Consider the following 16,944-nt stretch of genomic DNA (forward strand, 5'->3'; position numbering starts at 1 on the left):
AGCTTTTGATTGCTGGACTTCAATATTTTGATAGGTAGACCTTGATAGTCAACCTCAGGAGGAAGAATTGGATAAATAAGGAACTGGACCTTGGAGATTTGCTTTAAGGAGCATAATCTATTGGTTTTAGCAGAGGGAATGAGGGAGAAGGGCAAGTTCTGCCAGAGTTTACCATGCTTAGGCTGTCTAAAGTCTCTTCATTCACACCTTTTTATCTTATTACTGGGTCACGGAGTATTGGGCAAATGGCTGCTTCCTGCTGACATTGGGGCTTCATTGTTAGGGGACCCAGGTTGTTGGTCAAGGTCATGGAGAGCAGGCTGTGTCAGTTAATGTATAGTTTCTGGGTTACCAACTGAGGCTAGGGATGGACAGCTATGTGGCTGGACCAGGTTGTAAATTCTGAGGAACCAGCTAGGGTTAGCACTGGGGTTGCTGGAGCAGTCTATAGTTGACTTGAAATATGTTGGGACATAGAATATGGACAGAGGTAAAATTAAGAAGTTTAGAGAAAAAAAATATATTGGCTATACGTTTGAGTCTTTTAGGTTCAAGGTTGTGGTAGTTGAAGAGAGGAATCCCAAGACCCATAAAAGAGGAAGAGAGATCCCATCCTTAGGAATAGGCAATGGGGAGAGAAACTTAGACTGTTGGTTGGCAGACATATTTATCTAGAGTCTGTTTGAGAATTCTTGGAGGAACCAGAAAAATTTAAATCGGCTTTATTAGTCGAATTGTGTAACAACTATTTTCTGAAAGTAGGGTCTGGTTGAATTGGACTAAATACAATTTGAGAGGCTTTGGAACATCAGAATAGTCTTTCCTGGGGTGTTTGAGTAGGTTCTGAAATTGCAGTGTTTTAGGACCATGGATGATTGCAGAGGTTTGTGGCAGATGGTGAGATGGGCTGTCTATAACATGTTTTGAGGGTTAGTGTTAAAATGTTGAGAGAACTTCCCTTTGCTTCCCAATGGGGAACCTGAGTTGTCAAGGAACAAGTAGTCAGTACTATGAGTAGGTCCTTGGCAACTAGGGGCTGCGACTCATACAGGGTGTTGAAGATGAAGAGAGGTGGACAAAAAGAAGTGGGTGACCTTGAAAGAGGTATCAGTGAAGTTTCAGAGAGAGTTTGTTGGGTGACCTTGACTCAAATGAGGGTCATGAGATTATGTTTGTATCAGAGGGGAGGGTTTAGTTATGTCTTGTAATTGGGACTATAGGATTTATTCATGGTGTTTATGTCTGAAGATAGCTAGACAGTTAAAGAATTTTGGTGGATATTTGGTAAACATATTGACAAAGGAAAAGTAAGAGTGTGAGAAGAGAGATGAGATTTGTGGGTAATAGATGATCAGAGAATAGAAACGTAAGGATGAGAATGAAGGCATAAAGCAGGGACTAGGAGAAGGATTGTGTTGAAGGGGATTGTTAGCCATGTAGGAGGGAGGAATGTGGTGTAAGTTAGGAAAGTGGGATGAGTGGTAAAAGTGTGGTGAAAGGGTGGCATGATGGACTATCATGTCAGCATAATCATTGTCTTTACTTATAATGGAGGTGTCAATCTGATATAGCTATCTGGGATATGGGAGCTTATATACATAGAAAAAGTGTAGGTAGAGAGAGGTAGGGACCCTCTTGTGTATGAGAAGGATGAGGGAAGACATCTTTGAGAGTACTGGAGTGAGGAAGATCTAAGGAGTGTTCAGCCATAGAGGTAAGTGTGGATAGGTTGAGGAGAGGATGAGTTTTCAATAAGAGAAGATTTTAGGGATAGAATCTAAGATGCAGGAAGAGATGGTGTAGTCCTTGATAAGTTGGGAGTTGAGGGAAAGAGTAATGAGAATGGATTGTAAGATAGGATCTCAGAGTTTTTTAGATTTAGTGATGAGCAGAGAGAAACTACGGCAAGAGTACATAGACAAGGAGTTCACCTGTAGATCGTATCATTTGGGTTTTAAAGAGGTAAGGAACAGGGACAAAGGTCAGTCTTAGGAAGTATTTGTTTATTTCGGGAATATAAGGATGGAAAGATTTGTATAGATCTTGGGAGGCTGAGAACTATGGTGGAAAGAGAATGTTTCAAGTTTAAAAAATTGGACCTGAATCTGTATGTTCATTTTTCAGAAAGTTGTGCTTGCTTATCTGAAATTTTTACATTGAACATTGTTCACCTGTCTTCAAGGAATAAAATCAGGAACTATTGAAAAGACCAGAAATTTAGTATAAGACTGAACCATATATGAACTTTATTTTGCCAACGCATTCATACATATAATTATTGATAGAATATAGATTAGGTGTCATAGGATAATAGTAATCCATATATAATAATATTATATTAATATAAAGTTTGCAACTTGGAGCCTGTTGTAATTTTGTCTTCTTGTTGCTGTTATAAAACATACCGACAAAGCAGCTTAAAAGGAAAAATGTATTAATTAGCTTACAATTCAATTCCAGGTTACAGTTTATTATTTTGGAAAAGTAAAGCCAGTGGGAATGTGAAGTAGCTAGTTACAGCCACAGTCAATATTAGAACTAATTCATATTTGTTTGTGCTTACCTCACTTTTGCAAGTTTTTACAGTTCAGAGTCCTCCTCCAAGGAAGTAATGACACAGTAGGTAAATATTCCCATTTCAATTGATGTAATCGTCATGCATATATGTGAACCTGATATTACAATTCCTCTTTGAGAATCTATTCCCAGGGAACAATTAAAACAAAACACCACAAGGCCATTATTAAGATAGATGATGGTCGTTTGTAAATAAGCACTATGATATTTGGACCTAGTAATAAACCAGGGAACTTAATAGACTGATATCTATGTAACATATATACACAAGCCAAAGTAATGTTTTGCCAGTAATAGAGTCTTATGCAACTTTAACTTATTGCATGTTTCTGGAATTTTCCACTTAATATCCTGAGATTGTGCTTGAGCATAAATTACTCAGAACAAACAACAAAACTCTAAGGACAAACTGTTGTAAAAATATACAACCCATACTGACGAGAATGTAGAGCAAAAGGAACATTCCTCCATTGCTGGTGGGAGTGCAAACCTGTACAGCCACTTTGGAAATCAATCTGGTAGTTTCTCAGAAAATTGGGAACAGTTCCACCTCAAGATCCAGCTATACTGGTCTTAGGCATAGACTCAAAAGTTGCTCCGAAGTATCACAAAGATACTTGGTCAACTAGGTTTCATAGCAGCTTTATTTGTAATAACCAGAAACTGCAAACAACCTAGATGTCCCTCTACCAAAGAACAGATAAAGAAAATGTGTTTTATTTATACAATGGAATACTACTACTAAAAACAAGGATATCATGAAATTTGATGACAAATGGATAGAACTACAAAATGAGTGAGGCAATACAGACCCAAAATGATACATACATGAACATACATGGTATGTTCTCAGTGATATGTGGATAGTAGCCATAAAGTAGAGGATAACGAGGCTACAATCCACAGACCCAAAGAAGCTAAGCAATAAGGAGGGCCCAATGGAGGATTCTTGAATTTCACTCAGAACAGAAAACAAAATACATATTGGGGGTTGGTGGAGGGAGGGAACTAGGGGGAGAGGGGATAGAGAGGAGAACAAGAGAGAGCAAGTTTGGGAAGGTTTGAAGGAGAGAGTACTGGGAGACACAACCTTAAAAAAAAAGTAAAAATATACATCTTCTTTCTTCAAATATTCTTCATGTTCCCTTTTCCCAGTAGATATTTTTTGAAATCTACTTTAATATATTTCATATTAAATCTGTCTTATTGCTTCTAGCCATGTTTATAACAAAGACTAAAATCTTACCATAGCTCAGATTACCCGGGCTCACCCAACTACTGTGAGCCTTAAACATTACATGCTATTGGATTTTCTTTTATCCTCATAGCCATCATGTCTTCATGATGCCAGGTTTAGAAACAAGGCTCTCAGGCTTTAGAGCCTTTCTAGCTTTCAATGTGTTTATTGTATTTTTATTCTTAGAAAATTTATTTTTGTGAACAGCAGAATGTGGCCATATTTACCCCCTTTCCCATTCAACTCCTACTGACAGTCTCCAACACTTCCCTCTCCTAACTTCATGGTTTCATCATCTCTACCTCTTCTTTGATTAAAAAAAAAAAAGAAACTGATAAATTCAATTAATATTGCTAGTTTGTGGATTGATATGGAGTTATCTGTGGAGCATAAAAAAATCTACCAATGGCAATACCCTCATGTATGAAAGATTCTGTCTTTCCCAGCACTCGTCAACTGCCAATAACTTATAGTAATGAGCCTGAACAGTGCTCCATCTATGCTGGAAATATGTAAGCTCAAATACACAAGTAGTGATGGGTGGTGTGGGCTGATGAGTACAATAGTCACAGCATGTTCAAAAGACAGCATTTCACGGCACTTTTACTGACCCTCCAACTTTTATATTCTGCCCAGACTGATCACACAGTAGTCCCTGGGCCTTGGCAGGCTTGGGGTGGAAGAGTGGGTAATGGAGATGTATCATTTATGGGTAAGCACTCAGAGCTCTTCTTCTCAGTACTTTGATCAGTTGTGTGTGTGTATCTCCCTTGACTTTTGGTCACTGTAGGAAATAACTTCTCTGACAAAGGTTGAGAGCAGCCCTGGTCTATGGAATAAACATACACATTTAGAAAGCAATTCGGTAATGTGACCGCTTACCAGCGCAGTAATGACAGGATTTTTTAAGGTGAGTTGTTTCTTTTTTTTATATATTTCATGGAACATTGTTGTTGTTTTGTTTTCTGTTTGTTTGTTTTCCCTGAAGCCATAGGCTCTTGACAATAATTACACTATCAGGCATGATGTTCCATTTTGGACAACAGGCATCAAATGTAAAATAATGCTGTTAGTTATTCCTTAGCAATTCTGTCATTGTTCTATCAGTAGGCAGAGTTTCAGTCACAAGATCAACTTCTCACAAGCACTTGCAATTGAAGTTCTAGGAGATCTATTGCACTCCCTCAACCTCACAAGCACCTGACATGCTTGTGGTACCCATGCAGAATATCCACAAAGACAATCAAAAATAAATAAATCTCTTAAAAGTCAAGTATATCAAAGGTCACCTTCACAAAAACTCTTTTTCTTATTCATGCTGGGTAAACTATGTCACGTCCTTTCAGGAGTGTTTGGCAACTTAAATATTTCTATCATATTTCTTTAAGAAATATATTTAATATGCACAACATTCGCAGTTTAGAAACCCACAATTTTAGTGTCTCATTTAATTTACATTTGAGATATTTTCACAACTAGCTTTAGAGTAGATGAGAGCAAACTGTTACTATGGTCATTGGATACCTCACAACAAAAAAGAAAGCAGCCCACCTTATAGCATAAGGTTTTCACAAGATGCCTTACTTTCAAGGCAATAACCAGTATTGGCTTGATGGTTGATTTACATAAACCATTTGCATAAATTCCTGAATGTAATTTGCTTTTATTGTCAACAAAGCTGTGCTTCCTCTTATGAGATTTTTTAAAAAAAATATGGCATATGTTGCTTTTCATGTTTTTTTCTCAGAATACTTGGATAAGCCTCAAACTTAATTGTATTTACCAAATACCAGATGTCCAGTAAATGCAATTTCTCTGTTATTCAAATATTTTAATTAATTTCTTTTTCAATCTTTATGACTCATGTTTACTTTGTATGCTACTTAGTGATCCAGAAAAATTAGCGAGACATAAATTTTTAATGTATAGACTTATTTTAAGAAAGTATTAGTAAATTTTATCCTTTAAGGAGAAAACTAAATTAATAATTCATTTTATTTTGGATATTAGTCTCAGTGAGTAGGGGCAGATAGCCTAAAAATTGAGATATTAAACACCATGTGTTCTGAGCTTAACCTGAATAATTTTAGGTAGTTGTAAGAATGAGGAAAAAGTGACAGTATTAAGAAGATAGGAAAAAGCTGAAATGAAAATTTCAGGAATCACCAAAAAATAGAATGAATCAAATAATGACATAGAGAGGGTTGATTTTTAAAGGTAATAGGAAATGATATAGATTATTAGAACATCCTCATTTTATAATACGTATTCTATAATATTCTATTCAAGTACTTATTGTGATGCTATGCTATACATACTGAGAGGCACTCTTTGAAATGTGTCCAACTCCAGTTACTAAACCTCAGTACTGATACCAAGAATTAAAAAGAGTTTCCAAAAACCAACAGTCTAAAACATAAAGATGTTCTTTGCCATTGAGACACTCTATTGAGTTTCCTGTTGAGAACACAGTGTACTAAAGAGGAAATGAATGATTTTTACCTTGAAACACAAGCTGCTGGTTCTTTGAAAATGTTTGATTTTGCCTTTTCCAGGAAAATAGCTGCACGTTTGAAAACTAAAATAAAAATTTCTGACATTTCATTTGTTATATAAATTGATTACCACGTGCCTCTTTTCAGACATGAGTGAAGTGACTTGTCCTTTCATTAAAGGATAAAGTAAATGACTAGTTGCCTTGAAGATTGGCAGGATGGTTAAATATTAAGTATGATTATAACAACAGTTAATAAAAAACACAAGTTCTAGTTGTTATAAAATTGAAACAATAATTTTTGTTATAATTCAGACTTCATGACATTTTATTTAGTCAAATTGTATAATTATTAGAAAATATTTCCAAAAATATTGTGTAGAGAAAGTTTAATGCTAATGCTAAGACAGAAACATGAAAGATCTCATAGTTTATGCAATCTATGTTCTTTAGGAGACAGGCAAAGAAATGTACCATGACCTCAGTGTAACCCAAATTGAGTGACAGAGAATGTGCAAGTACTGTCCAGAGTTTGCTGGACGTGAGAAGAAACCAGCCTGTCTGTGAACCTGAGTCTGGGGCACGTTTCTCTCAGAGAGCCATCGGGATCCTAAGTAAGTAGGAGCAAAATCTATGTTCACAGCTCCGATGGATGACGGGTGCTGTGATTGCTCATCTGTCTCCAAAGGAGCCATATCTGTGCGAAGAGATTATGAGCAGAGCACCCTCTGTCTAAAAGCATCAGCCTACTGAGAAATTTGTTTTAGAGAATCAGTCTTTCTCAGAGAATAACCTGCGTTGTTGTAATGCTGAACAAGCATGAACAGTAGCACGCTCCTCTGTATAAAAACTCATGACTGTTAGGGTATGTGTGGCCATGGGTTCTCTGCAGAGTCAGCAGCAAGCTCCTTCCTAATAAAATCTCAGCAACCAATAGGCAACACTGTGAGTTTTGATCACCATGTAAAGGAAGAAAGCCTTGTCCTTGTAAGTGATTCATCCTGGCAGTTGCGGTTTCCCTCGAAGAGTCAGTGCAGTTTTATTCCATTTCATTTTAAAATTTTTATACTGCCTACTTGGTGCCAGGTTCTTTGGGGAAGGAGGAAATGCTTAGTTAGCTCTGAGAATAAGCCTTGGAAGAAATGACTGTTTTCATTCCGTCTTGCAGACAAGGAAGGAAATTGAGGCAAACTGAGCAGTCTCAAAATTAATGATTACGGTGGGGTGATTCAGTTTGGTTGTCGACTTGGCAGGATATAGAATTACCTAAAGAAATCTCTGGGCATATCTGTGATGGGTTGTCTAGACTAGTTCCATTATGGCCGAAGGTGGTCCTAACCAACTAGTGTACCATGGCTTGGGCTGGCCTCATGGACTGAATGAAAAGCAGGAAGTGAACTGAGCTCTAGTATTCACTTCCCACTGCTTCCGGACTGAAGGTACAGTGTGCCCAGCTGCTTCAAGTTGTCAACTGTCACTCCTTCTCAATGAGGGATGTACACTGGGACTGTGAGTCACAATATAGGCATACTCAGTTGCTTTTACCAGGGAATTTTCTGAAATACAATACAAATAACAAATATGTGAAATGTGAATTTCATCCTGGAAAGTGGGGTGCTATTGTGTTAAATCTGACCATATAGTTCTTAGGTATTTGGAAAACATTTTCTGAAGGAGCATATATAAAAGTTTTGAACTTTGGGTTAGAAAAATTCTTGAATACTGTAAACAGAACTTAGTGATCCATTATGTGGAAATTTGGAAGACAAAAACACTACAAAAATAAAAATAAAATGGATTCCCAGCTCATAAAGTTTTAGAGGCTTCAAAAACTTCGCCGGAAATTGGGCTTGAAGCCATTCACATAATATTCCGGCAAACAAAACAACAGCAGCAGCAGCAGCAATCATCCTTATTACATTCTACCTGTTTACTGAGAAATGAGTGACCTTGAGTCACAGGATAATGGACTAATTTGACATTAGAAATTGTGAGACAGGGTACTCTTTCACTGATTCTCAACCTGTGAGTCCCAACTCCTTTAGGGGCTGCATATCATACATGCTGATTTTTGCATTACAATTCATTACTATAGCAAAATTCCAGTTATGAAATGGCAATGAAAATAACTTTATAGTTGGGGGTCAGCCCAACATGAGGAACTGTAGTAAAGCATTGCCACCTTAGCAAGGTTGAGAATCACGGCTTTAGACTGTGTCATAGCTACTGCTCCTGCTCTCATCTGGACCTAACGTAAGATAGACTAAGAGATAGCATAGACATGTGTGGAAGATGTACATGTTTGTGGAGAATAACAAACTTAACCAAGCTCAAGGATGCAGGAAAGATACACGCTGAAAAAGAGGCTGCGATGGTTAAAGAGAAATCTTTTGCTTTTCACGGGACAATAGAAGCAAGACCCTACCCGCCAAAGGCTCAAACACGTGATATACAACTTTACTTCAACTTAGAATGCTGCTGAAGAGGGTTCTCTGGCCCTTCAAAACAGTAGCCAAGGAAGGCTGCTGGAACTGTTGTCCAAGGGGGCCAAGGTACCTCCTTACCAGTCTGTTAGTAAAAAATTGGCATCAATATCCACAGCATGTTGATTTGATAGGCATGACATACATATTATTGAACGACACATGGGATATTGACCCAGAGAGCCACCAAGGTCAACCAACATATTGGAATCGCTTCAAAGGGGATCAATTTTGATACTGTTTAAAATTCTAAGCGATTTCAGCAAAAATTGAAATGCTTATGTTAAAGGCATGTTTGAGGTATATGCTCCTTTAATTACTAGAAGCAAGATTTTAGCACAGTGAAAGTCTTATAAATGAGTCAATTAACAGAAGTTTGCTTCTGTTTTTATTTTTTCTCCATCTTTATTAAACTGGGTATTTCTTATTTACATTTCAATTGTTATTCCCTTTCCCAGTTTCTAGGCAAACATCCCCCAACCCCTCTCCCTCCCCTTCTATTTAGGTGTTCCCCTCCCCACCCTCCCCCCATTACCACCCTCCCCCCCAACAATCACGTTCACTGGGGGTTCAGTTTTGGCAGGACCAAGGTCTTCCCCTTCTACTGGTGCTCTTACTAGGCTATTCATTGCTACCTATGAGTTTGGAGCCCAGGGTCAGTCCATGTATAGTCTTTGGGTAGTGGCTTAGTCCCTGGAAGCTCTGGTTGGTTGGCATTGTTGTTCATATGGGGTCTCAAGCCCCTTCAAGCTCTTTCAGTTTGCTTCCGTTTTTTTAAGACTATGTTTGCATACATCCCTTTGCAAACACACTCTGTTCAATTGTGGTTTCATAGGCGAAACCATAACTTGATAACTTGAATAAAAGAGCCAATGGTTTCTCATTTTTTTTTTTTGCATTTGAAGATGAAGGACACTTGCTATAGAATTGTGACTTAATCAATGAAAATCTATGTACTGCCTATTATATTCCATTGAAATGTGAGTGCCATGGATCATATAACTACTATTAAGATAGCAAAATCAATGTCAATTATAAAATAAAACCCATGTTTTTATATATAACACATACACAAATGCTTACAGCAAAGATTTGATAAAATATCAACCCCTGGGCCTTTCATATATCTTTAATATTAGAGCTTTGGTATTGAGTCTGTTTTCTTTGTATAATCCTGAATGCCAGTAAGCAGAAGTTAGTACATTTCAAAATGACTGGAGTCTTCACAGATTTTGATTCCTTGAGAAATTTAGCTGTAGGTGAACTGTAGGCGGCTTCAGCTCCTCCTTTCCAGTTCTTACCTTTTCTTCGTTATACACACTCGTGGTTTATTATTTCTTTGATTTCACTATTTTGTTGTTTTTGTTTTGAGACAAGGTTTCTTTGTGTATTCCTGACTGTCCTGGAACTCACTCTATAAACCAGGCTGGACCGTAACCTAGAGATCTGCCTGACTCTGCCTGTGCACCTGCGCCTCCAAGAGCACCCATCAAATTCCACTATCCTATGTTTTCCTCAGTGCGTATGTCTGTTGGGTTATAGATTCTCATATTGATCTTTTCGGTGAGGCAGTTTTTCTCTATTTACTCCTCTCCTGGTATTAACTATTCTGATATAATGCCTGTTCATTTTTTAGATATTGACCACATGCTCATGCTTCTCTCCACAAAAGTATTACTTTAACCTCAAATTAGCTAATTTAACTTTTATTTTAAGCCTCATTTTATCCTGTAAAATGTAAAAAAATAAATTATTTGGATTATTTAAAGTAAATTCAGCCAACCTTGTTGTTTCTGTTTAATATGGTCTTACAGTTTTATTATGTCAAGATTGAAACATGCTTCTGATACAAAGTGTCTTAATTGAGAAGTTAGGACTCTCTTGAGTCTTGAGAATATAAAAATCTATATTAAGTCTTTCACATAAACATAATAATATAGGTGATATAAAAATATCCAATTCCCTTTGATGGTATTTAGGGTATTGCTTTTGTTCCCATAGGCTGGAGAAGAAGGCCATACAGCCTCATACAAATGGTGTCCTGTTAGCCCTAGTAGGTATTGGCTGCCAATTAACTTCTGAACATCAACATTTGCAAGTAAGCAATTTCATATGTGTTGCCCTTTAAAAACTTAGTGTGGATACTTAATGGTTACTGTCAGCTTTGAAATGAGATTCATCTTTGTTATGATATTTCTTATCCCAGTGTAAGACTTTGTTTTCTGTCTCAAGTGCAGTCAGGAACAGATGTGCAGATAGGTTCTACTCAGTGAGTCTATGAAGGAGGACCCCCATCTGGTACTCCTGAGTCCCACTGTCTGAAATTTAGTGGTCAGTGGGGAATAGAGAAATGTTCAAACATAAATGTTTCATATGTGTGCCCTAATATGAACAGTTAACATCTTCATGTTCTTCTGTGCTTATAATTTCACTTCCTAAACTAGAAGAAACAAGGTTCGCTGCTAAGAGCCTTGCTGCTCTACAGTCCACTTATTTCCATATCTTCTTAAATGACATATGGTTCAGAGTCAAGAGTACAGAGTGTATTGTTACCGTTGTGATGCTAGAAACAGCAATTATACTTGGAACATCTTGAAACATCTGCTACTTTAAGATCCAGGTGTTCTGCCATAGAATTTTACAGTAGACAGTGACTTAGGGAAACATGATTAATATCATTTTCAAATCTGATAACAAATAAGATGGCTTTCAATGTTTATAAGCTTAAATGTCCAAGCCACTCAAGGATATGGAAGAATCAAGTATAAAGGCCGTTGCAGAAAAGAATTTAGTTATAAAATAGTGTCTTGGTATTTAGAATTGACAAACTACAGCTGGATTCAAATTAATTTTTAAGAGAATTAATATATAATATTATTCATGAAGTCAGTATAGTTATATTTCATTTTGAAAATATATCCGGCATCCTTTAGTAAATTATCAAAGAATAGTAGAGTGCACAAAGTCTCGTGTTCTTAAATCACAAGTTTTAGGATAAAACATTTTCCTTGTCCTATAGGTTTTCTCACTACCAGTGTCAAAGTTCCTTGTCAGTCCAACTAATTATCAGAAGACACAGTTGCTGGACAAATTCTATCTGGAATCCTAGGAATCCTAAAACATTCTAGGGTTCTTATCTCCCTGTAGGAAATGGAGTCAGTTTTCTTGCATTTGATTTCAGTCTCTGTTCATCCTGCACCATCAAAATTCTCCTTCCCCATATAATGAGCCAAAATCGACTCTCTTTCAAAAAACAGTTGTTTTGTTCTTACCATAATCTTCTAACCTTCTAATCTCATTTAATTTAGTAAAAATGACTCATCCTTTAACTTTCTCATAGAGGCTTTCTGGTCCTTTTTAATTTTTTTTTAACTTTCTAAGTTACAAATTTGTATCTACCTGAAACATACTTTATTATGTATCTTTATTCCTTTTTTTCTGTTTATCATATGAGCTGGCAAACCACCAGCCTTAAATAGCACTTATTTGCCCACATTTTCTGAATAAAATATGTGCATAATCTGTAACCCCAAGATTAGGCAAATGCATAGTAAAGCACTTTTGCTGCATTGTTTTTCTATATTGGGCTTCTTTTCAAAACACTTTTAATTTTTTTGGTAATTTTTATATAGCTTTTTAATTTTATTTGTTCTCTAACATGAACTCCCCCCAAATCTATTCCTTCTTCCTACCTCCTTTAATCCTTTACTTAAAAGTTGTTACTTCAAATATCCCCATGGCCAAAAACTTCTAAAAGACCCCCTTTTCACTTAATTTTTCAACAGATGATATTATATTCTTACTTCCCCCCAAAAAATCTTTAATTGTGTGTTCAAGCAAAGAGTAGAACTGTCAACTTAAGGAAAATAAAAAATAGCTTAATCATGAGCAAAATGTGCTATGAAACAATGATCCTACTTTAGTTTCCACAAAACTCTGTTTTCCCATCTGATAGCAATTTCAAGAAGGTTGTAGCAAAAGACAAAGGCAGTTCTAAGTCAAACCACTTTGAAAGTTAATTCTTTGCCTGTCTCACACAATGTATTTTGATCATATTTGCCTTAACCAACAACGCAAAGACCCATCTCAGTTCCCAATCCGTTCAACTGTGTGTCAGTGTTTTATGCTCAGAGTGGACATATATAGTCTCGGATGTGCAGATGCACCGGAGCATAACCAACCTGCCAGAGGTCACATCTTTAAAGAGAACTGATTATTTCTTTTCAAGAAAATACCAATTGCCAACAGTTTCTTAACTGGGGATTTGACTCTGTGTACACCAACCTCCCTAATCTAATGTTTTATCTGACTTGAACTTGCCCAGGTCTTGTAAATGGTGTCTCTACTGTGAGTTCACATGTGTAACTTCCCTGCTGTGTCCAGAAATCACTATTTACTTGAACTTACCCTTCATTTCTCCCTCTTACAATCATTCTACACCCTTTTCTACAATCATTCCTTAGCTCCTGGAGGTTATGTAATGAAGAGGTTTTATTAAAGGATGACCATTCTGCAGTTTCTTCTTTTCTGCAACTTGACTAGTTGTGATTTTGTTACTTATGATATTCTGCAAAAAAAAAAGGAAGCTTCTGTGATGAGAGTTGAAAAACATATTCATCTGCAGTATAATCATAAGTTGTTAAGAGACAGTTCAGTAGTGTGTCTAATTTTCAAAATAAGATTAGATTCTGTCTTACAGCTTATGACCTATGTAGCCACAGGTTCTTGGATGTGATAAAGGTACCATGTGTGGATTTCATCTGTGGAATGGGCCAAGTAGAAAGTAGCTGGTTTCTCTGATGACATTCATGCCACTATTGACTAATAGACATCTCTTGTCAGACCTGTCATTGTTGTAGGTCACAGAGTTCACGGCTGGGTAAAATTGATGATAATTTTTCTCCTCTAGCCATATGGATATCACCATCCAGTACTCTGAGAGTTATACAAGGGAAAATAAGCTTCCAAATCAAAACAAGCTTTATTTCTCCATATTCTACCATTCGAATATGTGAAGTCTTTAGAAATAAGGTCTTACTGTCAAATTCTGGCGGTAACCAGGACCATTTGCAATAGAGTGTAACGTTTAGAGGTTTATGAAAGTTCTCTGGTAAAGCACTTCAAAAGAAATAGCACTTCAAAAGATAGGCTGTATTGTCTATCAGAAGCAATGCTGTTTCAATATAGTCTAAATTTATTTTTTACATATATGTAAAATATATATATTCTTTCTTCTCTTGACACAAGAGATATTGTTTCATATCTACACATTAGAGAAACATGCAGTGTGTGTCTTTTGAGATGTGTAGGTATTTTCATCAGGAGTAGGTCTTTACAATTAATTAGTATTTGGAAATCAACCAATAGCCTTGGCAATAGTCAGAATTGTTTGGGGATTTACCTGGGATCTCTTTATCCAAAAATCCAATTAGATTTAACCCATTTCTGACATTGAGGTTTCACTTGGTGGGAAGAGATGTCATGTTGAGACATTGGCTTGCTCATTGTTTGCTGATTTTATTTATATTTCATTCGTATGTGCATATATTTTAAGACACTTCTACTCTAGTGTTAGCTTCTCCTCCCTCTGCCCATTTTACCTTAATTTCATTTTCTTAATAGCTGAGTAGTATTCCACTGATTACATGTAGCACATTTTCATTATCCATTCATCAGTTGATGAACATGTAGACTGATTCCATTTTTGAACATTATAATTACAGCAGCCATCATGGTACCAGAAAATTGGTTCATGAATTTATGCTGTGAAAATGGCAGTACTACCAAAAGCAATCTATAGATTCAACACAATCTACACAAAAGTCCAATTCATCTTTTCACAGTAGTTAAAAACATATCTTAAATTTCATAAAGAAAAACAAAGAACAGGTATAGGCAAAGTAATTCTAAACAAGAAAAACTTAGCTAAAATTATAACCAGCCCAGCTTTTAGGTAATACAGAGATATGGTAGTAAAACAATTAGTACTTACATACAATCAAATATTTTAATCAAAGGACTAGAACTGAGGACCCACATAGAAGCCTCCATGCCAAGGAATAGGCTATGTCCTGGTTCTGCGAGAAGACATGTCTGGGAGTGGGGAAAACAAAGGTCTTGAGGTCAAATTCAGGATCAAAACTAGCAGTCTGTGTTATGTTCAGAGATGGCTCCCTAGACATCTCTCTGTAGATAACTCTTGGCTCTATAGTTTGCTCAAGACAGCTTTTTTGAGATTCTCTCTCTCTCTCTCTCATATATATATATATATATATATATACATATATATATATATATGTATATATATATATTGCTCTGCTCAAGACAGCCTTTTTCTTGGTAGTCTAAAAACTCTTTCCTTGAGACAACTAGCTTTCAGCTTGAGCCTTGTTGAGAGAGTTTACTCTGTTAGTAAAAATTCTAAAAGTTCTTTGGATAGCTTTGGTTAGAAAAGCTGGTGTAAAGTAAATTTCTTGGATCTTCCTACTAGTCAGAAATCCTGTTAGATAATGTGATGGTTTGTGTATGCTTGACCCAGGGAGAGGCACTATTAGGGGGTGTGGCCTTGTTAGAGTAGGTGTGCCACTGTGGTTGTGGGCTCAAGATGCTCATCCTAGCAGCCTGCAAGTCAGTATTCTGCTAGCAGCCTTGTAATGAAGCTATAGAACTCTCAGCTCCTCCTGCACCATGCCTGCCTGGATGCTGCCATGTTCCTGTCTTGATGATAATGAACTGAGCCTCTGAACCTTTAAGCTAGCCCCAATTAAATGTTGTTCTTTAAGTGTTGTCTTGGTCACGGTGTCTGTTCACATCAGTAAAACCCTAACTAAGAAAAATTGTAAAAGTAATTCTTGGGTTTTCTTATCAAAATCAGAAAACCAAAAAAAAATTAAAATAAATAAAAGATTTGTATTCACTCTTCAGGCAGCCTTCTCTAGAAGATAGCTGTTAGAAAACATTCTAAAAGAGTTGTGTCAGCTATCGAAGAGATTTCAGAAATCCTGTTAGTAAAAATTCCTGAAGAGATGTATTTGCTCTCCAGAGATCTTCAACTCTTATTAGAGAAAAAACTTCTCAAAAACAACTGTTATTGCTTTCTCCTAGCTCACCACATGCAGACCAAAAACCCAGTTTTTGTTCATTTATTTATTTATATATCCACCCAGTTAATTATTCTAGCTTCCTTCTTGGAACCTGAGTTGACCATTCCACAAATAAACATTTCATGACCTTAGCCCCTTGACTCTTAGAAAGTGACTGCAAGCACAAGCACAAATAATAGGATAGCTGGGTGAGACTGCCATCCTGGAATTCCCATTCAGATACAAGCTGGCTCATAATGTTGCTGCCTCTGTTCCTTTAGATCTTTGAAGCTCTTTAATTCATATTACATCCTTATATTTTTACATAGTTGAGAAGTTATATATTTTCGAACTCATGGTTTAAGAATTCTTTTCCACAGCCTTAAGAGTTGTCCTGAAGTTTCCTGCATTTACCATTTTGCTGATACTTCAACCACATCTTTGCCTCCTGGACTCATGCTGTCTCATGGAATTATTAACTTTAACAGGGAGCACTAGAAGGAGGAACATGAAAACATGTACACTATTATATAAACAAGCCCCATGCCCACAACATCCATGACACTCATGGAGACCCATAACTTCTGGCCCTGTCCCAGGGGCAGGAACCATGTCATTCCACTCCTACCAAGACCATGCCATACTTGGCACCTCCACATCTACAAAGGCCTTATTTTTTGACAAAAATGTCAAAAATACATTTTGGAGAGCGATTCTTCAACAAACAGTTCTTGTCAGAATAATATACTACAAGTAGAAGAATGAAAGAAGAGCATTATTTTCGTCTTGTATAAAACCAACCCCAAATAAAGCAAGGACCTGTACCTGGTATGTGACCTTGAATATGATAGAGGAGAAAGTACAGGGTACGTTTGAACTTATTGGCACAGGAAAAACTGTCTGAGATGGAAGCCAGTAGTGCAGAGATTAAACGACAATCCACAAATGAGATCTCATGAATCTGAAATACAGCAAAGAATAACATCACAAGAGAAGAGGCAACCTACACGATGGGGAAAAATTTTTACAAGCTGTACATGAAACAATATATAAGAATATATAAAGAACTAA

The 16,944-nt window shown here is 36.7% G+C and overlaps 1 protein-coding gene across 13 annotated transcripts in view; it reads left to right on the forward strand.

The window, feature by feature from the left end:
* Positions 1 to 16,944, forward strand: part of LOC148001082 (uncharacterized) — a 74,096-nt gene that overhangs the window by 51,001 nt on the left and 6,151 nt on the right. For 6 of the 13 annotated variants that reach the window (XR_015638375.1, XR_015638374.1, XR_015638376.1 and 3 more), the window contains 3 exons: positions 4,605 to 4,724; positions 6,762 to 6,922; positions 10,793 to 10,889. Coding sequence is in view for 1 of the 13 variants with exons in the window: in XM_087586868.1 (XP_087442994.1) it covers positions 10,793 to 10,889 (97 nt within the window). In the remaining 12 variants the exon portion in view is untranslated. Of the gene's footprint in view, positions 1 to 2,577; positions 2,624 to 4,565; positions 4,725 to 6,761; positions 6,923 to 10,163; positions 10,310 to 10,792; positions 10,890 to 16,944 lie in introns of those variants that run through there. The other 7 variants (XR_015638379.1, XR_015638382.1, XR_015638384.1 and 4 more) reach the window with 5 other exon arrangements.

The sequence above is a fragment of the Rattus norvegicus genome, chromosome 15 (assembly GCF_021556685.1).
Source record: "Rattus norvegicus strain SHRSP/BbbUtx chromosome 15, alternate assembly SHRSP_T2T, whole genome shotgun sequence".
Lineage (NCBI taxonomy): Eukaryota > Metazoa > Chordata > Mammalia > Rodentia > Muridae > Rattus > Rattus norvegicus.